Raw genomic sequence first — 27478 nt, forward strand, 5'->3', positions numbered from 1 at the left:
CAGCTGCTTCCCTTCCAGCTGCTTCAGTTAAGGCTGCAGGTTCTTCTCCAGCTTTTCACGGAAGGGAAACCGAGTCCAGCTGAGCTGGTGTTTCGATGACTGCGCCCCTCCCCATCTGCTTCCCCCCCCCCACAGCAATCCTGCTTTCATCCTGCTCTCCACGCAGGGCGGGCAGAGACCCAAGGGCCGCAGAACTGGCGTCCGTCTTGAGGCAGCAGCCCCCCCTCCAGCTCCAGCCCTGCGGAGACCCCTCGCCTTGCCCCACGGACCCTGGCCCAGCGCCTCCCCTCCCCTCTTCCCCTCCCCGCAGCACAGAAAGAGGCAGAGGCCGGAGGGAGGATTTTGGTTCTTTATCAAGAGATGAAATGCGAAGGCCACCACTGATGGGGGGGGAGCTCCCTTTTCCACAGAGAAGTCGGGGAGGGGATTATATACAAATGCAAGCAAACTGGACGAGAAAATCAAGTTGCAAACAGGAGCCGCGTCCTGGCCTGCGTCTGCCCCGGCGGTCACCAGAGTAAGCCCTGTGGAAGCATCCCAAGCCTAGCCAAGATGGAGGGGGGAGGGGCGAGGGCAGGGGGACAAAAGCAGACTGTGCCTCTGCCTGGGGAAGGAGGAAAGCCCCCCCCCCACTCCTGGAGCCGGCAGAGGCCCCACCCTGGAGGGGGGGAGAAGGGGGAAAGGGGCGGGGGAGGCAGCCCAGGCCTCTGCCGGTGCCCCCTGCCCAACCTGGTGAGCTGGGCCATTAAAGTGCTTCATTAGTTAATTACTTAAATTGCCATTACAAAAGAATAATTAAAGCAAAATATACACAGCTCCCCTCTTGGTTGGTGGGAGAGAGAATTCTAGATATACATCCAGGTGAAGCCCAAAGCTGGGGGCCAGTGGGGGGGGGGGAGAGGAGGGGGAACCCCCTCCCAGAGAGCAGCCAGTCTCCTCCCTCAAGGACTCCAGAAAGCGAAGAGGAGCAGGGGGGGCATGGGGGGGATACTGTGGTGTCCAGATCACAAGGGGGGGGGAGGACAGAAGAGGGCCAGAAGGCTGAGTGTAAGGGGTGTGTGTGTGTGTGGTGTGTCATTTGTTCCATCATCATCATCATCATGCTCCACCCCCCAGCAGCTGGGAAGAGGGGTGTTCTTCCTGCGGTTCAAGACAGCAGGTTGGGGGGCTGGGATCACAGGGAGGGGCTCTGACTGAGCCCCCTCCCCTCCCCGCCTTCCCCATGCGCTGCTGCCACGGAATGTGTGGGTGGCCTTGGGGGGAGGGAAGGGAGGCAGGGCCCCTGGGGCCAAAGGGGGGCCAAAGGGGAGACTGGCCCTGATGATGGATCTGGTACTTGAAAGGAGGGGGGGAGGCCTGTGCCCCCAGACCCAAGGATCCTGTTGTAGCCCCTTGCGAGAGAGGGGAGAGCTAGCCTACCTGGCCTGGCTTGCCCTGGGGAGCTCATAGGAGCCTCCCCCCTCCCCAGAAGGCCTGTCCCCCCAGACCACCAGCTGCCCCCCCCCAAGACTCTCTGGGCCGGCTGGGGACCCTCCGCCCGGAGCAGGACCAGCAGCCGCTTCACCAGTTCATGATGCAGTTCCTGTTCAGGGTCATGAAGTAGACCTGGCTGCTGCCCCCGGAGCGCACCGAGGCGAAGAACACCTGCAGGGGGGGAATGGGGGGGCAGAAGGTGGGTCGGGGGAGGGCCAGCAAGAGCCCCTTCCCCACCCCCACCCGGCGTCAGGCTTTGCCACCCCCCTCCAGCCCGGCTGGGCGCCCAGAGGGACCCACCTTGTCATTGCGCTCGCACAGGAACTTCAGCCGCTGGGCCCGCTTGTGCATGAAGACGCCATCCAGGTGCCCCGTCTCCACCGAGCGGATTTCGATGGCCTTCTCGCCCCAGCCCATGATCTGATTGGAGCAGATGTACGCTGGGGGGAAGGGGAGAGGGCCGGAGGTGGGTGGGGGGCTCCTTGCTGAGCAACTCCCCTCCGGCTCGGACTCTGTGGCTTGAATCCCTGGCCAAAGCAAAGAAACTGGACCCCCCCCCGAAAAGACGCAGGCCTCCCTGTGCCCTCCCCAGGCCCTGCCCCAGAGGAGGGGGGGGCTCTTCAACCTCTGGCAGGCAGAAGGCAGTCCTGACCGAGGGGGGGGTAAGGCTCCCTGCTGAGGCTGGGGGAGGGGGGCTTCCCCAGCCTTGGGAAGGGAGGTGCGGAGTTTGGGCAAAAGCATCCCGGTTAGCAAGAAAGGCTACTTCCATGATTTCCTGCCGGGCCCTGAACCGGAAGGAGACCCCAAAACGTTAAAACCCGTCTCAGAGGAGGGGGTCTCAGGTAAGCAGCCCACAGAGGGAGGATGGATTAAACGTAATAAATCTTGTAAGAAATTCCCACCGTGTGGCCAGGTGGAGAGTCTGTTAGATGTTTTTGTGCCAGCCCATGGCAGTTCCCCAAATAGGTCATCAGATGGGGGCAAAGAGGCTTCTTTGCTCCCACTGGTGGGTCAGGGGTCCCCGGCCCCTGCAGCCCCATTGGCGAGAGTATTTTATGGTTAGGGAGGGGCTGAGACCCCCCATAAATACCTCTGCTCAGGGGCTGCTCTCCGTTCGTCTTTTCTTTCTCTCTTGCATGCATTCTTTCTCTAACATACAAGCATGGATGCCTCCATGCCATATAGCTCTTTCTATATAATCTATCGATGAATAAAGCTTCATAATGATTGCATCTCTGCATCCTGCCTCTTTTACTTGGAAGCACCTTAACGATCCATCGATCTCTCGTGAGTTCATCTCACAAGTTGGTAGCAGAGAGGATGGCTTAAGGCAACGCTTTCAAGCTTGCAGATAGCAGTAAGATGCCTAGATTTGAAACTGAAACGGATGACAGGAGATCTCCGATTGTGACCAGAAGTCTTCAATCAAGATCAGCAGCTCTGCTTCCAGCCCCTGACGCAAGCTCAACGCCAGGAACACCTTTACAAGTCTCCCTACAACTGCACGCCACAGAGGGAAGCATGGAAGGTGTACAGTCCGCCCAAGACTGTCCAGATGCAGCAGAAGCGGTCCGGGCCCAACACAGGCACCGCGTGGACCAAATGACTACACAGGAATGCAAGGAGCTGCTCCTAAAATTCCTTGCAGTACAAAAGACGCCACAAGCCTCTCCACGGGGGACCCCAGCGCAGAGGGACTCTGAACGCCAGGTAAGTCCTCCATCCATGAGGCCCCCCAACATGGCGCCCGCCACCCTGAGTGACCCCGGGACCCCAGAGCTTTCGGCGCGAAATTTCCCGCCAAACTGTGACCTACAGCTTCCTGGGGCAACCGGAAGCAAGATGGCGGCCCCCAGGAAGACCACATGGCCTGATACCGGAAACAAGATGGCGGCCCCCAGTAACCCCCACATGTTCTAATAAAGATAGGCCTCAACTAAGCCTGGAGGCCCAGCAATCCGTGGCATCCAGCCGTAGCAACATGCAAACCCCTGGGTCCTCCCCACCAGAAACCCTCAAGACCTATGATGGCAGTAAAGCCTGTCCAGCCGAGGCTGATACAGCAGGGCTTGAAGCAGCCATCCAGGTCCTGGTTACGGCCCTGGAAGCCAAAAAGACAGCAGCTCCAACATCGGGGGTAGCCAGCCTCCCTCGTTACCCTCCAAGGCCCCCGACCCTCTCCCCGGGGCCCCCAACTTTCCTTTCACCGCCGCCCAGACGCTCTCCTTACCAGATGGCCTTCGGGGGGGGTTGGCCCCCTCCTCCAGCATCGGCTTTAGCCATCCCCAAGGTTTTCAGGACCAGCGATGGGCTTCTCAAGGCAATCCACAGCATCTCTGGGGCATCCCTGCCCCATCTTGCAATCCAGTGCTGGGGGGGGGGGCTCCAGGAAGAATCTCCAGAGCTTTTATTTCAAACCCAAATGCCGGCTGGCAATCTTGGGCAACGCCCACCCCCGGATCACATGATTTCCAGACATGCCCAGACGGGGCCATCCGAAAATCAGAGAAAAATACCACCAACGACCACTAGAGGGGTCCCTTTACCTTTCATCTCAATGGAAAGCTCTCAGATGTTTTCAAACCAAGAAAGAACAAACAAGAATTCATTTGTACCTGCGTCTCCCCTACCACATGACTTTGAAAAGCTCAAACATGGGGGGGAGAACTACCACAGTTGGAATAGAAATGTGCAGGTATGTCTATTAAAGGATGGAACTCTTGAGATGGTTCTGAATCCACCACCTCTCCCGTGGGGATCCCGAGAAGAGTGGCGTCACAGACAAGCTTACACCACTCTGTTGAGCTCACTGGATGACAACTTGTTCCCTAGCATTCCAGATGGGCTCACAGCTAGCGCAGTTTGGCGGCTATTATACAATTTATTCAACAGCAACAGCATTGGTTCCCTCACTAGACTCACAACTGAGTTTTACAACACAAGACTCAGGTTTGGGGCCAGCATGGAAGAACATCTCGGAAAATTAAAATCGCTCAGGGCAGAACTGATGTCCAGAAACTACCGTGTACCTGAGGAGAACATGGTAACTGTCATTCTGGCTTCCCTGGACAAAAATTGGAGCAATTTTATTATTTCACTGGAGGGGGCCAGGAATGAAGCCATGACTCTGTCCTACCTCGAAGGCAGACTCATTGAGGAAGATAGAAGACGAAGAGATGCAGGAGAATACACCAGAGTCACCACCCAGCCAGCCAGCAGACGACACCGCAACTCATAGCAGGTTAATGCTCTACTCAAGAGTTTCATCTGTGGCTCTGAGGGGCACCTCAAGAAGTACTGCCCCCATTATCAACAAGGCCCCAAGTGTGGTCCCAATCAAGGAAGGGGCAAGGGACAAGGAAGGGGGCGTGGCGGGGGCAAAAATACTGCCAAAGGCAATTTTGTGTCTACTTGTACTCTCACCCCCACCACAAAGGCTGATAGCCCCACTGACTTATGGTTACTGGACTCTGGAGCTTCATATTGCCTTTGGCAGTATTTTTGCCCCCGCCACACCCCCTTCCTTGTCCCTTGCCCCTTCCTTGGTTGGGACCACGCTTGGGGCCTTGTTGATAATGGGGGCAGTCCTTCTTGAGGTGCCCCTCAGAGCCACAGATGAAACATGCCTCCTTAAGTAACACCAGCTGCCTGCAATTAGTGCAGGTTCGCATCCCACCAGGCTCAAGGTTGACTCAGCCTTCCATCCTTCCGAGGTAGGTAAAATGAGGACCCAGATTGTTGGGGGCAATTAAGTTGACTTTGTAATAATGCCGCTTGGGGGGGTGAAAGCCCTAATAAGCAGGCATATACATAGAATGAAGGCTACTGCTAAGCTTGTAAGCCGCCCTGAGTCTTCGGAGAAGGGCGGGATATAAATGGAATTAAAATAAAATAAATAAATAAATCTCACATTACCAACATGAAACAAGGTTTTAAAAAGTTAAAGAAAATTAACTCATCTGTCAAGGTGGCAAACGGTGATAAGGCTTTGGTTGTTGGGGAGGGCACTGTTTCTGTACCCGGGCTTGGAAATGTTGAAGGGGTATTACATGCTCCCTCCATTGCCAACAACCTATTAAGCATTATCAAATTATGTGACGATGACAGGGTGGAAGTTTTATTTCGCAAAGGGGGAGGTCATGTCACCCGGAACCAGAGGGTCATTGGAAGTATTGCCATCATAAATGGTTTGCCATACTTCTCCCCTGAGAACCCAACCACTTCAGAAGGGGCCAGCGCACAGAATGATAGAAAGCCCACTCAGCCAGCCCCAGGGATTTCCAAAGGCGGTGTGGATGAAAAATCCGAACCTCAGCTGTCACCTGAAGCACCGCTCAAGGCAACCAATGCCAAGAGGGTGTCAGTGGGGAAGCCACTCCATGATAAGTGTGCCCATCTCTTACACCGAAGATTAGGTCATGCGAGCTTCCCTGTGGTTAAAAAGATGGGAGAGTTTGCTGAGGGAGTCCAGCTCAAAGATTGTGAGGTGTTCCTGGACTGTGCCATCTGAAAGAGGTCAAAGAGGAAGGCTGCGCCCACCCCTAGGGTGTCACTGCGTAAGGCCCAATACCCGTACCAACTAGTACATGTTGATTTGGTTGGGCCTTTCACACCATCCCTAGGAAAAGTCAGTATTTCCTCACTGCCGTTGATGATTTTTCACGGTACGGCCACGTGTATATCCTCACAGAAAAATCCGAAGCCTTTGACGCCATAAAATCACTCTACAACTTTTTAGAGACCCAGTATAAGACCAAGATCGCACAACTGCAGAGCGACCGCGGGGCTGAGTTCATGTCCCGAAAATTCCAGGACTGGGTAAGGCGTAAGGGCATCCGCCATTTTCTTACCGCGCCTTTCACTCCAGCTCAAAATGGCGTGGCAGAGAAAAGAAATGGAATCCTACAAACTATGATGCGTAGTCTGATTGCAGACGCTGGGGTCGCAGAATCATACTGGGCAGAGGCGGTGAAATACGCCAATTACACCTTAAACCGCACCTGGAGCAGTGTTGTGAACCAGACCCCATATTTCCTAGTTCACGGTAGGAAACCAAATCTGGGACATTTACGTGTGTTTGGGTCCTACGCATGGGTCCACATCCCCAAGCAGCTGCGGAAGAAGGGGAGATCTGTCTCCCAGAGACTGAGGCTCTTGGGCTACGCTCCTGGCTCCAAGGCCTACCGTTTTCTGGGAGAAGGGGGCAGGATTGTGACTTCCCAATCTGCCTCCTTCGAAGAGGACTCCAATTGGGCCCAGATTCACTCCAATGATCTGAGCCCATATATCAACCGTCCCAGCAAAGGCACACCGACTACGACATCACCTGAGACGTCCACATACCCTGCCACCGACGAAAGTGTGGAACAAGACGAAGATGTCATCCCACCTGGTTCAGATGGGGAGGATGAGCCGTCCAGTTCCCCAGCAACACCTCAGAAACCCGCGGAAGAAAAGGGCGGTGAGTGGCAGAAGGTCAGGAGATCAAAGCGGTCCAACAAAGGGATCCCGCCAAAGAGAATTGACATTGGGCACATCGCGTCTGTCAACAGCGTTGTGGTCACCCCAAAATCTTTCTCTGACATCCAGGAGCTACCCATCGAAGAACAGGAGAAATGGCAGCTCGCGATGGAGAAGGAAATGCAGAGCCTGAAACAACTCAAGGTCTTCACCCCCCAGCAACCTCCAAAGGAGAGGAAAGTCATTGGCACAAGGTGGGTTTACAAGGCAAAACCACTTGCCAATGGCCTCTACCTGTATAAGGCCCGTTTGGTAGCTCAGGGATTTGCCCAACGCTACATGGAGGACTATGGGGAGACCTACTCTCCAACTGTCCGGGCAGAGAGCGTCAAGACCGCCCTCGTGACTGCAGCCGCTCTGGGGGAGGAAGTCTTCCAATTCGACATCCAGACGGCTTACCTCCACGCCAACTTGGACCGGCAGATCTACGTGAGGGCCCCTCCTGGCTACCAGCAAGAAGGGGGAAATACATGGTTGCTCCACAAAGGGTTATATGGCCTCAAGCAGTCAGGGAAACTATGGTATGACTGCCTTAGAAAAAGTTTAGAACGAGTTGGTTTCACTGCATCCCATGCAGATGAATGTGTTTTCACACGCAACTCCAAGGGTACCACAGAACGGGTGTTAGTTTATGTGGACGACCTACTATATGTAGGGCCTGACAAGGAAGGGTGTGATGAATTTGCCAAGGCCCTGGAAGAAAAGTTTACTCTGAAATCTTTGGGGCGGGTTGACAAGTACTTGGGTGTGCACATCTTGGCCACTAAGGGGGCGTTCGCTCTATCTCAGAAAGAAAAGATAGAGGAGTTATTGGCCAAATGCAAAATGGCAGAATCTAATCCAACGCATAGCCCGATGCAAAGTGACTACTACAATCACACTCACAAGGATGGTCCTGAGTTCACAGATAATAAGCTTTACAGATCTGTGATTGGCTCCTTGCTATATATCAGCAATTGGAGCAGGCCTGACATAGCTTTAGCTGTGAATCTATTGTCCAGGCATGTGGAACACCCAAAGGAATTCCACTGGACTGCTGTTAAGAGGGTACTTAGGTACCTCAGGGGCACGACCGATGCTCTCCTTGTGCTGGAACGAGAGAAGACGGCCCAGCTCTCCGCTTACTCCGACGCAGACTGGGCTGGCGACACCAAAAGTAGACGGAGCACCTTTGGTTTCCTCATATTGCTAAATGGCTGCCCTGTCCATTGGCATGTTAGGCAGCAAAAATTTGTTTCTTGCTCCACGGCTGAGGCTGAATATGCCAGCCTGTCAGACACGGCCAATGATTTGATTTGGTTCAATGATCTGATAACGAGCATCTGGGCATCTCCTCCTCTGCCCATCCAAATTCAAGAGGATAACACAGCCGCAATTGCAATCTCGGGGGCTTATGCTGTGGGCTCTAGGTCCCACCACATAGACATACGCTATAAAAATGTCAGGCAGCTTGCCAAAGAGGGTTTTATACGTGTTGAGCATTGTAACACAACTGACCAGATAGCTGATCTGTTCACCAAACCTGTTCCCATTGACCGGCACAACCTTCTGTGTAAGCGTTTGTGTTTGGTCTTCTGAATGTGTATATGCATGTCTATGACACCTGCTCGCCCCCTCACATACACTCACTGGTCCCTGTCATTGGCTGGCAAGAAGGGGAATTGTTAGATGTTTTTGTGCCAGCCCATGGCAGTTCCCCAAATAGGTCATCAGATGGGGGCAAAGAGGCTTCTTTGCTCCCACTGGTGGGTCAGGGGTCCCCGGCCCCTGCAGCCCCATTGGCGAGAGTATTTTATGGTTAGGGAGGGGCTGAGACCCCCCATAAATACCTCTGCTCAGGGGCTGCTCTTTGTTCGTCTTTTCTTTATCTCTTGCATGCATTCTCTCTCTATCATACAAGCATGGATGCCTCCATGCCATATAGCTCTTTCTATATAATCTATCGATGAATAAAGCTTCATAATGATTGCATCTCTGCATCCTGCCTCTTTTACTTGGAAGCACCTTAACGATCCATCGATCTCTCGTGAGTTCATCTCACAGAGTCAGCCGAGGGGGGCAAGTAATCAATGGGGCTGCATTTGGGGGGAATCTGGAGAGCCAATGGGACCGAAGAACTCTGCAATGGGGTGATGGGGTTAAATGGCTGCTGCCGGGGGGGGGGGATGCAGAGTGGGTCAGAAAGGGGGGGGAAGGAGGGGCAAAAAAAGCCCTTTTGTGCCAAACACCCTGATCACGATCCTGTGCCCCTCCAGGGACCACCGTCCATTCAGCCCTGTCGCCACTCCAGTCACTGAGCGAACGGCCGTAAAGCGAGGTCTGCCTGCATTTTAACAAACTTCCCGGGCGGGGGTGGGCGGCCTGGGGGGCCCTGGGGTCCAAAGGCATCCAGGGCATTTGTGCTGGGCTTTTCTGCGGCACCCTCCTCCCGCTCTGGGCTCTGATGCAGGCAACCTCCCCCCCCGGCGTCCAAGGGCTTCTGGACGGCTGCCTTGGGGCTGAGACCCCCCCCCCGACTCACCGACGGAGGTGGGCATCTCCCCCCACTGCAGGACCACGTCCTTGATGATGCGCCCGTAGGTGTTGACGTAGACGCCCTCGTCCTCGTAGCAGAGCAGCATCTCCATCCCGTCCGTGTTGGGCAGGAAGACAATGGCGTGTGGGGTGATCTGTGACTGGATCTGGGGGCCCAGAAGGAGCGGCGGTCAGCCCCACCAGGCCCCGGGCAGGTCAGCATCAGGGGGGGGAAGATGGGCTCCAGATAGGCTCCCTCCCCCACTCACATGGACCGGGATGTAGATGTCGTAGTTGTTTCCGGAGTCCACATCGATGGCGTGGAAACCGGCACACGAGCCGTAGATGACCTTTAGGCGCTGCCCTTCCTCCACCGTCAGCTCCACCAGCAGCGGCCGGTGCGGCAGGTCGGCAAAGGACTGCAGGGGGGGAAGGGAGTGAAATTACCACCACCTCCAGGGGGTGGGGGCAGGCAGAGGACCCCACCCCACCCCACAGCCCCTCTGTCCGTCACCCCGTACCTTGAAGGCCATGAACTTGTGGTAGGGCTTGGGGGCCCAGGCGTAGACCTCCACTGAGCTCTTCAGCGCGATCACCAGGAACTTGATCCGCTCGTACTTCACTGTGGGCGACAGGGACCCCCATCAGGGCCAGGTCCTCAGAGACCCCAGGAGGGCAGCAGCGCTGCCCCCCCAGCCCCACCTCCCTGGGGAACTCCCGTTGCTCAGGGGAGGCCAGAGGACTCCCTGGCGCCCCCCCGGGGGTCCTCCCGCCGCCCGGCCCCTGCTCACCCACGCGGTAGTGGAGGCAGCCCTCCAGGTCCCCCACGGTGGTCCAGCCCTGCTTCTTCTCCACTTCTGGATCGTTGTGCAAGATCTTGTTGCGCAGCCAGGAGAGGTAATAGACCCGCAGCTTGTTCCTCTTTCCTGCAAATGCAGGGCAGGCGGTCACAGAGTTACCACAAGGCAGGCTAGGAGGGAGCACAGGGCCCAAGGGGAGGGGCCGGCCTCGGGGTCCCCCACCTCCGGCGCCCGGCAGCCCCTAACCTGAGATGGTGGTCAGCAGGTTCAGACCCTCCAGGACGTCCATCTGCTGGAAGCGCCGGCGGTTGATGAGGCCGTAGACCTTGCCCTGCCCGCTGCGGTCCAGCAGCATCAGCCCGTTCTCAGTGCCCACCAGCAGGTTGACCCCTGTGTATGTGTGTGGGGAAAGCGGGGGGTGAGAAGCGGCGTCCTGCCACCCAGGGCCCTCCTTTCCCACCTCCCCTTCCAGTTCTCTCACCCCAGAGGGCTGCGCAGAGGATCTCCGAGCCGAAGCGCTTCTTGTACTTGCGGATCTCTGGGGCGTCGCTGTGGGGCCGCGTGTTGGCGGGGTTCACGTTGACCACGGAGCCCTTCCTGGCCTCCAGCTGCAGCTGCTCCAGCCGCCCAGGGTCAAAGGCTGCCAGCCGGGGAGGCCAAGGGGGAGGGTCAGCGGGTGCAGGGAGCCAGAGGGCAGACGGCCCTGGAAACCTCACCCGTGACCGGGACGCCCCTTCAGCCGGACAGAGACTGGGGGGGAGGAAACTGCCTCCGGGGGAGCCTTGGGCCTCTCGCAGCGTTCACCCACCGGCAGGCCCGGCAAGAGTCCCTGGGCAGCCTGGCCCCCTTGGCACCAAGGCCGGGCCTGGCTCTGAAACTGCGGTCCAGCCTGGCCACGTGGGCGCCCCTCTCCTCCTGCCAAACAAGCCCCCCCACTCACCCGTGATGGGGATGGTGTCTCCTCCCCCAGGGGAGCTTTGATAGATGCCCAGATCCACAAACATGGTGAAGGAGCTCTTGCCCGGAGCCTTGACCAGCCCCCGCGACTGGTACTGCAGGCAGCAGAGGGAGGGGGGAAAAGGAAGGTCAGCCCGGGGCTGTTCCTGGAGGGCAGAGCGGTTCCCATGCCCTGCAGACTCTCGCCCAAGCGAGTGGCCGATGCCCTGGCAGGTGAACCCTGGCTCTGCCCCAGGGCCTCCTTCCCACCCCCGGGGACCCCCCCACACTCACGTCAGAGGCCACCTCCTTGGTGGGAGAGGAGGAACCGTTGCTGCTTTTGGCTTCCGTGGGAGAGTGGCTGGGCTGAACCACGTCAGGCAAGTTGGTGTAGCCGTTGCTGTCACTGTGCAGGAGGCCACGCTCCTCCTCGGGGGTCTGGAGGGGGCAAACAGAGGGCTGAAGGCCGGGTCAGGCCAAAGATGGGTAGCCCCTCCCTCCGCTTACACTGCAGCCCACCGGACCCCCGTAAGGGGAAACTGGGTTTCAAGAAGGGGAAGAGGCCTTGCTTGTCTGTAGGAAACGGTGTGTGTGTATGTGTGTGTGTGTGTGTGTGTGTGTGTGTATGTGCTGCTGCCCAGCGACAAGAGATGAAAGGGCGAGAGCTGCAGCTGAAGGCCGGGAAGAGGGCGCCGCTTCGAGAGTCACCCTCACTGCCCAGGCGGGAAAAAGAGGCGGTGGGGGGCCGGCACCTCCAGGCTGGTGAGATTCCCTCCCTGGGAGGCTGCTCACCCGCTGCACCAGCATGGTGCCCTCGCCGTAGGAGCTCTCGGAGCCCCCGCTGCCGCCCGTCAGGTCCTCCACGTCGTGCACCACCATGGTGCTCACCGAGTCCGTGTCGCCGTCCCTGCAGCCGGAGGAAGCGGGCAGAGCGTCAGGGGCCGGAGGAGGCCGTGTGCCCCGGGAGGGTGGCAGAAGAGAGGTGGAGCGGCCCCCTGCCTCCTCACCTGGCCCCGGGGGTGTTCGTGCCAGGCTCCGAGTGCTCCCCCTCGCCCGGCTCTTCCTCCTCTTCCTCCTCCTCCTCTTCCTCGCTGGAGTCGACCTCTTCGCTGGAGGATGAGTAGTCCAGGGCCTTCTTGAGCGGCTTGGGGGCCGCCTCCTCTGGGCGCTCCTTGAGCAGGACGAAATTCTACGGGGGGGGGAGCGAGGAGGGCCCAGACATTGATAAAGCGCCAAACCATTGGGGGTCTGTGGGGGGGTGTCAATTCCTCCCCTGCCCCAGGAACCTCCGCCCGGCTGCCAAGAACCTTGCTGGGGGAGCAGAGCGGGCAGCCCGAGGGCACAACCACCCTACGTTGCTGACAGGAACGGGGGCACGGCTGATCCCCCCCCCGGGCACCTTCCCCATACGAAGGGCTCAGCGCAGGGACTGGCAGGCCAGGCTGGGAGCGACATAGGAAAAAGAAAGGGGGGGCAGCAGGTGCCCGCAGCCCCCGAAGGTTTGCCAGGGGCAGGAAAGGCAGGGGGCGTGTGTGGGGTGGCACTAACCTCACCAATTGCCCGCTTATAGCTCTGAGTCGTGCAAAGGAAAAAGAAAGAAAGGGGGAGGAAAAGGTTAGGCTGCCCCTCGGCCCCTGTCCTCCCCCCAGCCAGCAACCAACGCTGCTGCCTCCCTTTGCAGCACCAGGGGCAAGAGACATGGGGGGGCTTCCTCTCTCTTCTCCCCCCCCCAAAGCCTCCTCCTGCATTTCCACCCCTGCTTGGCCAACCCCCAAATTCCTCTCTGCTGGTCCCTGGTGCCCCAGCCCCCCCCTCCGCCGGGAGTGCCTTGTCCGGCTTTCTTGTCCCCCCCCCCCGCCCCAGCACTTCAGCAGGAGCCTCCCTCGAGCCTCACGGCTTCCTACTCACGGCTGGTCTCCCCGGCCGCGAGCGATGGTCGTCCGCCTTGGCCTTCCTGCCTTGGGACAGGACGGGGGAGTCCTGCAGCTTCAGGGGAACTGCAGGAGAGGCAGGGGGGGGGAGGGAGGCCAAGTTGGGCACAAGCAGAAACTTTGCTGCCCGCTTTGGTCGTCCTCCCGGCCAGGGAGCGCCAAGGGGGAAGCCCTGCAGGCTTCAAGAGCTCAAAATGGGGTTCTGACTCATCTGGAAGCAGGCCTGGAGGAATTGCCCATCGCTCCTGCAGACCTCTATCCCCCCCCTTCCACGAAAGACCCTGAGTCCCGCCTCACCTGCCACGCGGTTGCGCTCCAGGGAGCCCGCCTGGGGCAGGTTGGCAGCCCCCGACTGCAGCAGGCTGTCCCCGCGCTCCCAGCCGGGGTCACTCCTGCGGAGGTCCGGGTTGCTGCCGGGAAGGAGGGAGACGCTGGGCTCAGACTGCCCGCCCCCTCGCCCCCCCAGCAGTGGCAGCAGAAGCAGCGGCGGCACCCAAGCCCCCCCCCAGGCAGGAGAAACAGCAGCAAGGCTAGCAGCAGCCCCGGCAGGAGCAGTGGATCCATTACCTACTGCTGTTTGGCCCGGAAGGGGTCCGGCCAGCAAGTGGGGGGAGAGGAGGGGCTGGCAAAGGGGTCCCCCCCTGGGGCCCCTTCTCCAGCCGGCTCTGCATGTGGATGTGCCACGCAGACTTGCTACGGGGTCTGTGGAGGGGAGCACAAGCACGTCATGGGACTGCCAGGATGGGGGGCGGGATCCAGAGGCTCCCCTCCCCGGCTGAGGGTGCGCCTCCTGTGCCCCACAGCCCTCCAGCCCCCCCACCCCCTAGGGGGCTTTCCCTTCTCTGAAGCTGGGTCACCTGCCGCCTCCCACCGAGGAGCCCCAGTTCTGCCACGGTATGGCGCCAGACTTCCTCCCACATCCTGTCCAGGGTGGGCATCACAAGGCTTGCTGGCAGGGAGGATTCCAAACAAGGCAGCGGCACAGACAGTGGAGAACAAGGGTCTTCCGCTCTCCTCTCCCACTCCGCAAAATAGGCAGCTGCCAGGTAGGAGGACCCACCTGGCTCGGACAGCGTGGACCGGCCGCGTGCTGCTGCTGCTACTGGTCACTCCACTAGTGTTGAGGGCGGTTGCTATGGAGGACGTCCGCTGGGGCACCTGAGGGGGGGGAAGGAGAGGGTGAGGAGTTCCCTGCCCAACACCCCCCCCTTGGCCAAGGATTTGAGGGGAACCGTCAGGAAAGCGCTCCCCTTACGGAAACGGCCTGCCTCTCTCCACCTGCCCCTTCGTGCTGCAACAACCAGGGCTCAGAGGAAACCCCGGCCGGGCACCAGGAAGAGGAGGGGGGGGGTCTGGGTGACCCATGGCGGGCTGTCTCGCTCTCGGCCCGGCTCAGCCCACCCGGACGCACTGGGGCCAGCCGCCCCTCCTCCCGTTCCCCCCCAATGGATTACCTGGGGGGGGCCATCGGGGTCCATTTTGACCCAAGGTCCTCTCTGGTCAGCAGTCGGCCGGGAAGGCTGTGGGGCAGGCCCCTCAGAAGTGGGGTCAGAGTTCTGCCGGATCATGCCCCCGCGAGGAGGGGGCGGGGCGGAGGAGGAGGCGGAGGCGGAGTCATGGACAGGGAAGGCAGCCATGTTCTTGCTGGGCTGGTCCTGTAGCGACTGGGAGCGGGGGACGGGGGCAGCGTATGGTTTGAGCGGGACGCGATGGGCCAGGTGGCTCTGTGGAGGGAGAGGCCGTGCGCAAGGGGTCACGGAGGGGGCCCTGCTTCCCGGGAGGAGGGGGGCACGCCTGGCACCCCAGCCCCTCCCTTGGTTCAGCCCCCCAGCCTCTCTCGGGGCTGAGGAGTCTCCTTGGGCCCTTCACCTGGGAAGGCCCTGCCGAACGCCCGGCTCTCCTCCAGGGACACGGGGGTCCGTAGCCTCCTGCTCCGGCCACTGGCAGGGGTGAAGGGGGGGCAGAGGGCAGCTGATGGGAGAAGCAGCCGATGGCAAGAAGCAGCTGGGATGGGGGAGGAGGAGAGGGCGGGAGCAGAGGGGGGAGAGGGGGGAAGGGCGCCCACCTTGTGCTGCCCCTCCTGGGGCTCGACAGGGCGCTGCATGGGGGGCGTCTGAGAGGACGAGGCCAGGGACCCCGACTCGGCACAGGGTTGGGCTGCAGCGTCTTGCCCGGCACCCCCCAGCTTGGCCTTGGCAGCCAGCGAGGGCGAGTTCTCCCTGTTGACGCAGCTGCGCTCTTCCACCTGCGGGCGACACGGAGCTGGCCCACTGCCCCTCTGCCACCCTCGGCCCCTCCCTGCCACCCGCCCGGGCAGGCCCCTCTGGGGAAGGGCTCCTGGGGTACCTCGCGGGCCCAGGGGGGCTTCTCGGGGGCGGCCGCGCTGCTGCGGTTGTGGTGGTAGAGAGGCTTCTGCTGCTGCTGCTGCTGCTGCAGGGACTTGAGGTAGGCGTGCTCCTGCTGGAGCTGCCTCTGCAACCGCTCCGACTGCCGCTGCTCCTCCAGCTGCTTCCGCTTGTACTCCTGCAGGGGCGCAGAGGGGAGGCTGGCAGGAAGGGGGGAGAAGCGGCAGCCCCCGCCCAGCAGGCAACCCCCCCCAGCCGGCCCCACCTGCCTTACCAGCAGCAGGGCCTGTTCCTGCAGGAGCTGCTGCTGCAGGATCTCCAGCTGCCTCTGCTCCTCCTCCAGCTTGTGCCGAATGTACTCCTGGGGGGGGGGGAGGCGGAAGAGGGGGCGGAGCAGCCGGTGAGGAAGGGGCAGCTGGACCCCCTCCCAAGAGCAGCAGCACCTGGCCTGCCAGCTCGCCTCAAGCAGGGAGGCCCCATTGGTGGTCCCCCCTCCAACGCCGACACCCCACCTGCTCCCGCTCGGCCTGCCGGCGCTCCTCTTCCCGGCGCATGACTTGCAGGTCCTCCAGGCGCCGCTGGTGCTCCTTGCCCTGCAGCTTCCGCTGCTCCCGCTCTCGGCGCTGCTGCTGTGGGTAGACAAAGGGGCAGCGGGCAGCTGAGTGGGCACGGAGGGCCAGGGGGGCGCTGGCCACCACCACTGAGAGAGCAGGGGCTGGGGGAGACTGCCAGGCCACGAGCCCCTGGCCCACCTCCTCAACTCGCCGGCGCTCCTCCTTCTGCTCCTCGATGCGACGCTGGCGCTGGTGCAGCAGGTGCTTGATGTGGGCCTCGGAGTCGCGGTGCTGGGCGGCCAGCTGCTGCTGCAGCTTCAGGGCCTCCGAGTTGCTCTTGTTCTCCTGCTGCAGGCGGAGGAACTCCCTCCGCAGGGTGGACTCCCCGGGGACGTTCATGATGGAGCTGGGGGGGGGCAGAGGGAGGAGGGGGCCAGTCAGCTGCCATAGTGCCAAGCCTGGCACTCTTTCCCCGGAGGGGGCCAGAAGGAGCAGACCCCGCCTCTCTGCCCTCCGTACCTCGGCTCTCCTTCCTCACCGCGCCCATCATCCTCTTCCTCACTGCCGCTGTACTCGTACTCCGTCTCATCTGCCGAGGGAACAGCAAGAGGCAGCTCAGTATAGGGCAGAACCCAGATCCCCCACAACACCCATCCCGGAGCTAGCGCCCCCCCCGCCCCACTCACCCTTCTCCCCCCTCTTCTTGCGGGTGCGGTCGATGTGGTCCTTGAGCTGGATGCGGACCTGCCGCTCAGTGGGCTGGTCGCGGATGAAGGGGAACTTGAGCAGCTGCTCCGTGGGGGGCCGGTTGGGGTAGGCTTTGATCAGGCAGTTGTCAATGAAGTCAATGAACTTCTTGGACCTGCCCCCGAGGAGGAGGAAGGGGCTGCGGTTACCCTGCTCCCCACCCCCTCCACGCCCCGAGGGGCAGGCCCCAGGGAAGGGAGGCTAGCATGCCGGTCACCCGCGAGCCCTGCTCGGGTTCTCCCAGAGCCAGGCAGTGTGGGGCAGCCCTGCTGGAAGATTTCATCAGGCATGGTGACCTCGGCCAGATCCTGTGATGGCAGCAGCCCCGGGTGAGGTCTCCCCTTGGCTGGCATGCTTCCCCCATCCCTTCAGAAGGAAGGAAAGACTTGCCCCCCTGCCCCCTGCCATCCCTCGTTGCCTCTTCGCTGCCCACGGGGAGCACGTACCATTTCTTGGACTTTAGCTTGGGTGGGGGATTGCGCGGGATCAGGAAGAGCGCACGCATGGGATGCATGTCGCACAAGGCTGCAAGAGGAGAAGAGGTGAGCAGAGCAGCGTCAGGGCTGATGGGCCCTCCCTAGAGAAGCGAGTGCCCCAGGACGCTGCCCCAGACACTCACGAGGGGCTCCTTCGGCCATCTCAATGGCAGTGATCCCCAGGGACCAGATGTCGCTCTGCGGAGGAAGGGAGGGAGGGTGGGTGTCAGACTCCATTTGTAGTGAAAGGTACACTTTACTAAAAGCCAAGTGGATTACGATAAAGCAAATTCACTCGCCAAACTTTCCTGGATTCCCTGTCCAGTTCCTCTCCTCCCTTGGTCCCTTATTGTCCAATTATCTTTGAATAAATTATTGACAGGCTGGCTGGCGAGTCCCAGGCCTCGACCTTGAGATCTGGTCCCTGGAAGGAACAATGAGCCTGCAGCCGTGCAAAGCTCGAGCCTCGGATGGCAGTTCTGACGGAGGGAAGTGTGTGGCCGACTCACGGCCCAGCCAGCCATCTCTCCTGCCCACTCGCACTCCCCTTTGCCCTCACCAGCTCCTCCTAGGTCTCACTCCTCCCCCGGGCCGCTCTGACACACAAGATGACCACCCCCCAGGCAGCTTCACCCGAGACCTACTCTGTAGTCGTACGTGGCATCAGGGTTTTCATCACAGGCGATCACCTCCGGTGCCATCCAGTAAGGGGTACCGATGAACGTGTTCCGACGCCCCACCGTGCGGTCCAACTGGGCACTGACCCCAAAGTCGACTGCAGAAGCAGAGAGAACGAGAGCAGCTTCATCCAAGGTGCCATTTCTGGGGTGACAGGATCCGACTATAATTCACAGGCTGCCGTCTGGAGCCAGAGCGGTGCACAGCCCCCCCGTCTGAATTCCGGCCCCTGCGGCACCTCTGTGAGGAGGGGGGAGCAGCTTGATCCGGGAGCCAAGTGCTTCTCCCACAGCTGAGGGAGACCCCTTGCTGCTTCAGAGCAGGAGACCTCCCCCCCTCTTATTCACTGAGCCAGTCCCGGGAGGTTTCTTGGAAGGGGGAGGGCGTCTACACGGTGCCAGATGAGCCAAGCAGAGATGAACCTGCCCCAGGACGGAGAGCCTTGCGGCCAGTCAGCCCAATCCAGTGGCATCAGCTCTGGCACTTATTTAGGATCTCTCCTTGGAGGGAGTGGATTGGGGCCCTGTTAGTTTTTGGATTCCGAAATTGCTGAAGGTCTGGGTTTTATGTTCCACGTGGGGCTCCTTTGGGGAAAACCCCGGAAGCTTCAGCAGGTGTGAAAGTCAAAGGGGGGGGGGGGATGGCACAGAATGCCCCCAAAGGCCAGAGGAATACCTGGGTTTCCGGGCCCACCTGTGCTTTTTACTTTACACCCTCTGCAGCATAGCCACAGGAGCCCCCATTGCCAGGGACGTCTGGGAAACCAAGTTGCTCCTTGAGAAGGGGGTCTGTTGCAATACACACACACAGACAGACACAGGCACCTGCGACCTACCTGGGGCAGAGGCCTTCCCGGGAGCACGCCCCAGTCAGGCAGCCCTTTCCCACAGGCGCGCCCAGCCCTCCCTCCCTGTTGCTCCAGAGCTCCCTCAAAGCAAAGCGGCAGCCCACCTACCCAGCTTCACCTCCGCGTTCTCCGTGAGCAGCACGTTCTGCCCCTTGATGTCCCGGTGGATCACCTTGTGCGCGTGGAGGTGAGCCAGTCCCTGGTGGGGGGCAAGAGGCGGGAGGTCAGGCCTTGCGCAGAGGAGGGGGCTGCAGGGCTGGCCCTGCCTGCCAGAGACCCCCGCCCGTCTGCAGGAACCCTCACCCGGAGGATCTCCCGGCAGACGTAAGCGATGCAGTCTTCCTTCAGCGCGTTGCCCTTAGTGTTCTTCACCAGGTCTGTCACGGAGCCGGCACCGCAGAACTCCATCACCAGCTGGGGGAAAGGGGGTCAGGGGAGGTCAAGGGGGGCAATGTCGGAGCCCGGCCGGCCGGCCGGCCTGCTGCTCTTGGGGACCCTCCCCTCCCGCCTCACCCAGAGCTGGTCGTCATTCCCGGGGGGGCTCTTCTTGACGAAGGCCCCGTAGTAGGTGGCAATGTTGCGGTGATGGGAGTACTTCTTGAGCATGTTGATCTCCTGCTTGATCTCCTCCTCTTCATCCTTTTTGGAGAGAGGGGGACCAAGTTGGGGGAGGGGCATCGCCCCTGCCCCACAGAAGTGCACAGCCACCCTCCGACGCGTGGCCAGGAGCCCCCGGCCTTCTGGCCCCAGGGGGAGGGAAGGGGGGGCGCCTACCTCGGTGACATCCATGACTTTGATGGCAGCCAACTGCCCCGTCTTGACGTGGCGGCCCTGGCAAAGGAGAAAGCAGGGGAAGAGGGGGTCAGCCCCTTCCAGACAGGGAGGACAATTAACCAGTGGAACTGCCTGCCACCAGGAATCGTGGGCACTCCATCCCTGGGGGTTTTTAAGAGGCCAGACGGTCCCTTGTCTTGGATGGCGTAGGTCTTCCTGCTTGAGCCGGGGGCTGGACTAGAAGACCTCTAAGCTCCCTTCCAGCTCTATTGTATTCAGACGGCTGGCGGCCCCCTGCCCCACCCAGCCCCCCTTCCGCTGCCAAGGTCAAGCCTGGGGTTGGCCCAGAAGCCTTAGGAAAAGTGTGGCCCCTCCTGGGAAGGGGCTCCGCTGTACGGCTGCCTCCTTCCCGAGGGGGCCTCTGTGCCCCCCACGGGCACCCGATGAGCCGGCTCGATTTCGGAGGGTGCTGCTTCCAGCACCCAGGCCTGCCTCAGGGCCCCTCCCCTCAAAGGGCTCTTGGAGCAGGAACTGCTCTGGGCAACATGGGGCTGGCGAGGGAAGAGCCGGCCTCTGTTTGGGGGCTCCTGGTGCCAGCAGAGGGAGCCCAGGAGTCATCCCGGCCTGGCTCTCCCGCTCGTGCCACCTTCCAGGGCTGCCCATCGCCATCTGGGGGGGGGGGTCATAACAGCTGCTTCCCACCTGGCCTCTTTCACTGTGGAAGAGATCGGCCGGAGCGGCACTGGGACAGGAAAGGAGGGAGGCTGGCGGGTGGGACCCCAAAACACGCCCCCGGGTTCCTGTTTGTTTTTAAGCCCCCCCCCTCCATGGGCACTCCTGCTGGCCCCCGGGGGTCAAGCTCAGACGACCGAGGGAGGGACCCAGCATGCTGGGTGGGGAGAGCACCAAGGGTAGGCCAAGCGCAGCCTTTTTTTCTCTCCCTTCACGGGGGTGGGGGGGAAGAGGGTCTGAGCCCCCAGGCTCTCGTCTGCACCCCTCTTCGCAGCCAGGCTGCCCTGGACTCAGCTGCTGCCCAGCAAGGGCAGCCATCGCTGCAGAAAGGGGGAGACGCGCCCCCCCAGCTCTGCACCGCTGGGCAGCAGCCTCAGTCCTGCTCAGACCCCAACCGGCTGGGCCCACTGTGGGAGGAGGAGGAGGAGGAGGAGAGCCACGGGGCGATTTTCCAGAGCCCCCCTGCCCTCAGCCGTGTGTTGGCATTGTCTTCTCTGCCACGTAGCCTGGCGTGGGCAGCCGTTGCTTGGCAACCGCCTTCCGCTTCCTTTCAAGGGGACCAGTGCTGAAAAGCCCCCCCCCTCCCCTGAAGTGTGAAGAGAACGATCTGGTGCACCTCCTCCCTGCCCCCGCCCCACCAGGGAAGGGGGAAGGGAGGGCTGCAGCCCCTCCCCCCACCGTTAAGGCCGTGGGCAGCACCCACAGACGAGAAAAGGTCCCAAGACACCCCCCCCCCCGAGAGCTGCAGGGGGGCCAGCAAAGCCTCCGAGCAGGGAGCCCCCCCTCCCCACAGGGCGGGACGTCTGAGCACAAGGAAGCCGAGGCCGGCCTGGCCCCCTTCCATCTTCCTTGCCAGAACCTCCGAGGGTCCAGGAGCAGCTAAGGGAGGGACCTGCCGGTGTCCCCCCATCACGGGGGTCCTGAAAGACCCAGCCTTCCCCCAAGGGGGCACCAAGGAGAGAAGAGGGTTTCTCTCAAACCTGGGTCCCTGCCCCCTGCAGGGAAGTGGGGCACGAATTAATATTTGCATCAGACCTTTAATAATCAGGACGATGAAACGTCCCAGTTGAGAAAACTGCTAACCCCCCAACACCCCCCCCAGTCACTCACCTTGTAGACCTGCCCGTAGGTCCCATTGCCAACCACTTCCACCAGCTCAAATATGCCGGCAGGGTCCTGCGGAGGGAAGAAGGTGGCGGATGAGACCCTGGCAGCTGCCCGGAGGCCAAGGGCACCTCCTGCCCATCAAGGCCTCGGCCAACGCGGGCCTGGCTCTGCCGCAGGTGACCTGTCTCTGGGCCAGGGGAGGGACCACCGCTGAGCCCCACAGGACGGTCTGGCTCTGCCGAAGCTCCCCGCTCAGGAAGCTGCAAAGCGGTGCTCAGGGACACCCCCCCCCAACACACACACACTATAAAATGCCAGTGTGGCATCCCAACATAACAGATTTGTGTCTGTGCGGGGGGTACAAGACATCTCTGAGCTCCCTACGCCAAGCCTAAGAAGCTAGTCCGTGCCCCCTTGCCCATGCCCCCCCAGGCTACATGCGGAGCCCCATCCACGTGGCAGCCTCTTGTGTGGAGCGAGAGCCAGGGCGGGCAGTGCCAGGGGGCAGAGAGGATGGCTTGGCCAGAAAAGGCCGGGAGCCTGGTGCTAAAGATGCGGGTTGCCCCAGAGTGGAGGCCGCCCTCTGCCCTGGCCTCAGCCCCCAAAGCCATCCTGCCCAGGGCACCTCTTGCCAGGGTCTCCCTCTCCTGCCCCACCTGGGCACCCGGAGGAGAGTGCCCCTTGCCCGAGGGCAACCAAGGAGGGCCCAGCAGGGCTCAGCCCCGGCCCCAATTCGCCTCCTGCTGCACCTCGGGCCCGTTTCCTCCAGGCTCTGCTTCCCCTCCCCCAGCCCCCCAGCTGCCCCACTTTCTTGCTTGTCCCTGGCGGAGCTCTGCCTAAAATCTAGGGTAACGGCCGCCTGTGCTGGTGGTCCAGATCCCCCAGGACGGGTATTAATAGCTCCTGCACAGGAAGAAGGAGCTGGGCTGGGCCAGGCGGGGCGAATCCAGGCCGGGCTCCTCTGAGGCTCCCCGAAAGAGGTGGGCCGGACCTGGCCCAGAATCGCCCAGAGAAGCCCAAGGCCGCAACGGCCCCCACCACGTTCCTCTCCAGGACCCTCGGCCCAGGAAGGCGGGTGGTGCTGCCCCATGGGCCCTGCGCCTGGGGGGGGCACCCCGAAGCCCGGGCATCACAGCTGAGCAGGTAGCCTGGGCAGCGGTTGAGAAGGGGAGGCACAACAGCGAGCGGATTCCGTGGCTGCTGGCCGTGGACTCTGGGCCTGCTCCTGCCCCACAGGTCTGCGCTGAGCCCAGGAGCCCCAGCCTTGGCCAGAGGGCCCTTCTCTTCTTGCTTCCCCCATCCCAGCCTGTGGACCCTCCCCCCAAGTACACAGGCATGATGGGGGCTGCCCCCCTCTTCCGAAGACAGGAAAGCGCTCGGGAAGCACTTTTGGGGGGTGCAACGGCCAGCGTGCCATCCCAGAAAGCAGCCAAAGCACCCTAAACTCACAAGGCCAGCAGAGCCCTCTCAGCGCCCCATCTCTCCTGGGGGGCTGCTTTTCGCTCCTTCGACATGTGGCTGCTCTTGGGCACCAGCCCCCCGCATAGGGACCCAGGCCCTGAGAAGAAAGAGGCTTTCTGACACCCCAGTTCCCTGGCCCCTCCCCTCCTGAGCCCCCCAAAGGGGAAAGAGCAAGAAAGATCAAGCAAATGGGGGGGGGGAAGCTGAAGGCTACTTTGGGGGTGGGGGGAAGGGAAGGGGGGGGTCAGTCCCTTGCAGCATCCGTTCAAAGGTGGAGGATGGGGAGCCAGCTCAACCCTCTCACATGGGGGGGGGTGTTTGGGGGCGGCTGTGAGTCAGCAGAAAGACCTCTGCTAACAGCTGCCCACCCCACGGCTCCCCCCTCCCCAAGCACAGCCCACGCCAGGCAAAGGCGGGGGGGGGGGGGAGATGGAATCTGCCGGAGACAGTCAGAGACGCCTGTTCACCTGCAGTCAGCCGAACCAGCGGCCCCCCTGCACCACGGCGGGGATCCATCTGGGCCTCTTGCAGCCCCCCCCACTTGCATGCAAAGAAGGTCTTCCACAGCAGAGGAGGGAAGCTGCGTCCTTCTTCCATGTCAGCCCCAAGCGGGGCCCAATGCCAGGCCTTGGGGGGGGGTGCGAGAGAGGGACCCCCTCGGCCTTCCCCGCAGATGCCGGGATGAGGAATGGCGCCTGCAGCGTGGAAGGCAACCTTTGGTCCAGAGAGCGGGCAAGGCCGGCTCCCCATCCCTACCCAGTTCTGCGGAGGGCAGGCGGCCGTGCCAAGCCTGGGCAGGCTCTTCCGGGCTGCCACCTCCTCCCTCCCGGGGTCCAGAGCAGGGAAGGACCGGGGAGCCGTCTTCCCAGGCTCCGCACCCCCAGGCCCCCTCAAGGGAAGGGGCTGTGCTGCCACTCCTCACCCAGAGGTGGGCTCCACCAAGGCCCAGCCGGGGACCCTGCAGGCCGCCTGCCTTTTCGGAGAGACTGCAAATGGTGCGGGTGGGGGAGGAAGCCTGCCTGCCTGCACCCCCACTGAGGCTGCCTCCATCTCCATGGCAGCCTTCTTGGGGGGGGGCAGCTCTGGCTCAGCTCAGCACCGGGGCCAGGACTGCCTGTCCCCGGATGGCCAGGGGGCTGCAGCAGGGAAATTTTGGGGTGGGGGGAGCAGCCGTGGCACAAGAGCTTCCACCTCCCATCAGGAAGGCTGGACTGGAGGACGGGGGGGGGAGATGAAGGGGTTTACATCCCCCTGCACCACCAGCACCACTTCCCCTTTGGGACCCTCAGGAATTTCAGCCCAGTCTTCCCCCCCCCCTGCCATAAAACTAACCAGATGCTGGCTCTTTTCCCAGTGACCCCCTCCCGCCCCCTCCCTGCAAGTAAGGCCCCACCTCTCCTCCCTGGCTGAGGGGGGCAGCTCCGCGCCTGGCATGCCCCACTGCCTCTTCCCTGACCTCCTCTGACCTTCCCAAGGCCTGGGCAGGGGGGAGGCTTGGGGCATGTCATCCTGCCCAACGCGGAGCCACAGGTTCTGCTGCTGGCCAACGGCCTCCCCAGGAGGTGCCAGGCCAGCCCTTGGGCAAGACGGGGGCGGCAGGCCCACCGGCCGGTCTTCTTCCCCAGCCACGCAGATGCCGCAGTGCAAACGACCACCTGCGGCTGGCGGCCACAGTGCTGAGCAGGCCACCGTGGCCCCTTTAACCTGCGCAAGGCCTGCCAAGCATGGGGGGGGGGGGTTGGGTGGCTGTACCCATCCGGGGTGGGTTGGGAAGCTCTGGGCCTGCTGCTGGCAGTGCCCAGAGGCATCGGGTAGCCTGTCTTGCCTTCCCACACACCAGGGGCGAAGTCCTGCCAAGGTCAGAGGTTGGAGGAAGAAATACACCGGGAGCAAGGCCGGAGGCTGGGGTCCAGCCTGTATCAGGGGCCTCCTGTTCGCCCCCCCCCGAACAATTTCAGAAGGACCAAAAAAGGGCTTTTTAAGGCTCTGCGAAGGGAAACGCTCTAACCAAGTAGGCTGCGAGGGAGGGAGGGGAGGCTTCCTACGCTCTGTGGGGACAAAGCAGCGGCCTGGTCAATGGGCCTTCAGCCAGAGCGAAGGCCCTGGACCAGGCTCCTGCTGCAGGGGAGGGCCAGTTCCCCGGGATTCGAGGGCCTCTTCGTAGCCTGGCCCAGGACTGCCTCCCCACCCACCCCCTGCAGACAGTTCCTCCCACAAGGTGCTTATTCACCCACCAGGCCGAGACAGACGGAAAAGCCGGTCTGGGCAGGTCCACCCTCCAGAAAGAAAGTTGCCCCACCCTCCACACTCCCTGCCAGCTGAGCGGGCAGCCGGCCAGCCTGCCCCACCTCTGGCAACCGCCTCGGAGGGAGCAGGCGCCCCTGGGCTTCCCAGAGGGCCTCGGAGCCCCCGACCGGCTCCCCTGCTGCTGACGGGCCGGTGGGCCCCAGCAGAAGGCGGGGGCCCTCGGAGCACCACTGGGCTCTCCCAAGGCCTGCTGCAGGAGTGCCCCCCCCAAGTGGCCCAGCGGAGAAGCCTGGCCCCCACGGTGGGAGAGCCCCTCCCCCTCCCGGCTGCAGGACACAGGCGGCGGGGCACCCTTCCCCCGCTCTGGGCTTGGCGGTGAGCCCTCTGGGAGGGCAGCCGCCTGGGCAGCACGGCTGGGCACGCGGCAGGGCCTGCCGGATCCAGGGGAGAGGCGCTCGCAGCGTAGGCAAGCGTGGAAGGGGGGATTGTGATTCAATTAAGGCCAACATGCTGCAGTCAACAAGTTCTCCCTAGCAACAAGCAGGCATGGTGGTGGCGCTAACCAGCCCAGCACCCAGATCCCTTTCCAGACTGGCTGGGAGACTGGGCAAAAGAGAGCAGCCCAAAGCCTGAGCCACCGAGGAGGGACAAGAAAGCACAGCGGAGGGGAAGGGAGCAGCCCGCCTGCCCCCACGCCAGGGCTGGAAAGATACAGCGGCTCCTCTCCTCCCCCCCAAGCAGAAGCGCCTCCCTCTCCTCCCCCCCAGCTTCAATCAGAGAGCAGGTGCACCGCAAAATCTGCATCCCCCAAGTGTTCCTAATTAATAGGCTGGGAAATTTCCATCCGCGGCCATTTAATCAGGCCAGGAGCCCAAGACAAGTGCCGGTGCCCCCTTGGGAGAGGGAGGCAGAGGGAGGGAGGGAGGGAGGACAGGGGAAGCTCAGCCCCTCCACAGCAGGGATCCAGGTAGGCACCCCTCCTCCAGGGGTGGGGGCTGCCCTGGACTACCTGGTGGGTCAGAAAGGGCAGCAGACCAGGCCTCTCGGCCTGCGACAGCAGAGCAAGGCTCTCCCACGGGGATGCCAGTCGCCCTAAAGGACGCCCCACTCCCAAGTGTGTGTGTGTGTGCGCGTGTGTGTAAATGCTCTGGGACCTCTAGGGCAAGGGCCCCCAGATCAACACTCGTGGCTCCCCCAACCTCCTTCTAAGCCAAACAGTTCCAAGTAGGGCTCGGCTACCCAACTCGCTACGGTGGGGGATGGGATGGGGGGGTGTTAACAGAACAGCCCCCCTTTCCCTACTCTGAAGAGCCACAACCTGACCCCGGACCGGCACACGAAGCCTCCTCAGGCTTGCCCTGACGGCCTCTCTCTCCCCTCCGGCACAGCAGGGCCTCTCCGGGCGGGCAACCAGGGCCCCACAAGGGAAGGACAGCCAAAGGAGCCCCTCTCCCCACTCCCCGGGCCTCCAAGCACCCTCTCTTCCCACCCCGGAGGAGGAGGAGGAGGAGGAGGCCCGGCCCCTCTGCCCTCCGCCACCCACCTGGGGGAGGCCGGGGGCCCTGCCGCTTCCCTTCCCCCAGGCTCCGGGCGTGCAGCCGCCACACCTGCCCGGCTCTCCCCCAGCCCCGCCGCCCCGCCGCCGCCTCTCCACCGGGCGCCTCTCCCTCCCGGGGCAGGACCCCCACGGCGGGGGTGGCGGCTGAACGCCCGGAGCCCGCTCTCTCCCCGCAGAGGCCGCCCGCCAGGCTCGCCTCCGCCTTCCGGGCGGGGGGGCTCCGGGGGCCCGGCTGGGATCGGCTACTCGCTGCTCCTCCCGGGGACGGGGCGCGGCGCTCTGGGGCGGCCGGAGGAGCAAGCGGGGCGGGGGGGGTCGACGGCTGCCCCCCTCCCCGCCCGACCCCCCGCGTCTCCTCCGGCCAGCCCCCCACCCCCGCCGGGCCGGGCTGCGGGGTCCCGGGAGCGGCGGGCCGGCTGGGCCTCTCCCCTCGGGGGCGGGCGGGGGAGGCGGGGGGCGCCCCACTCACCCGGAGGGCGGAGAGGTCGATGTCGTCGAGGCTGCGGGCGGGGGCCGGGTCGGCCATGGCGGCGTCCTCCTCCTCCTCCTCCTCCTCCCCCGCGCTCGGCTACGGGCCCATCGCGCCGTCCAGCCAGCGACCCTCCGAGCCGCCCGCCGCCCGCCGCGCTCCGACTCAGCGGCGCCCTGAGGAGCGGGCCGCCGCACCGCGCACGCGCGGGGTCTGGGGGCGGGGCCTCCGCGGCGGCGCTCCGCCCTCCCTTCCAGGGAGGGGCAGGTCGAGGAGGATGCGTGGAATGCGAGCGAGCGAGCGAGCGTG

The 27478-nt window shown here is 62.4% G+C and overlaps 1 protein-coding gene across 4 annotated transcripts; it reads right to left on the minus strand.

Moving 5' to 3' along the window:
* Positions 1-316: 316 nt before the first annotated feature.
* LOC308676191 (misshapen-like kinase 1) lies at positions 317-27354 on the minus strand. Of its 4 annotated transcripts, XM_081341955.1 has the most exons (34): positions 27170-27354; positions 21438-21503; positions 19596-19652; positions 19335-19460; positions 19125-19235; positions 18930-19020; positions 17941-18071; positions 17440-17494; positions 17267-17345; positions 16760-16935; positions 16593-16662; positions 16272-16479; positions 16032-16148; positions 15794-15880; positions 15521-15697; positions 15240-15419; positions 14629-14898; positions 14235-14332; positions 13742-13876; positions 13472-13584; positions 13152-13240; positions 12792-12815; positions 12251-12432; positions 12036-12150; positions 11538-11681; positions 11248-11359; positions 10789-10947; positions 10554-10697; positions 10299-10433; positions 10029-10129; positions 9777-9926; positions 9515-9674; positions 1774-1913; positions 317-1644 (listed from the first exon to the last, which is right to left on the minus strand). In XM_081341955.1, the coding sequence occupies exons 1-34, from the start codon at positions 27224-27226 to the stop codon at positions 1561-1563; spliced, it is 4143 nt and encodes a 1380-aa protein (XP_081198081.1). In that variant the 5' UTR covers positions 27227-27354; the 3' UTR covers positions 317-1560. The 4 variants fall into 4 exon arrangements, with proteins under 4 accessions (XP_081198081.1, XP_081198083.1, XP_081198082.1 ...); XM_081341957.1 differs by lacking the exon at positions 13742-13876; XM_081341956.1 differs by lacking the exon at positions 12792-12815.
* Positions 27355-27478: the final 124 nt, after the last annotated feature.

This window comes from Vipera berus, assembly GCF_964194415.1.
Source record: "Vipera berus genome assembly, chromosome: W".
Taxonomy (NCBI): Eukaryota; Metazoa; Chordata; class Lepidosauria; order Squamata; family Viperidae; genus Vipera; species Vipera berus.

Coding starts and splice junctions, on each gene's coding strand:
- LOC308676191 (XM_081341955.1), bottom strand. CDS start 27,226: ATGGCCGACCCGGCCCCCGCCCGCAGCCTCGACGACATCGACCTCTCC. Junction 19,021..19,124: donor TCTGCCGGGAGATCCTCCGG/GTGAGGGTTCCT, acceptor GCCCCCCACCAG/GGACTGGCTCACCTCCACGC. Junction 17,495..17,940: donor ATGCCACGTACGACTACAGA/GTAGGTCTCGGG, acceptor CTTCCTCCGCAG/AGCGACATCTGGTCCCTGGG.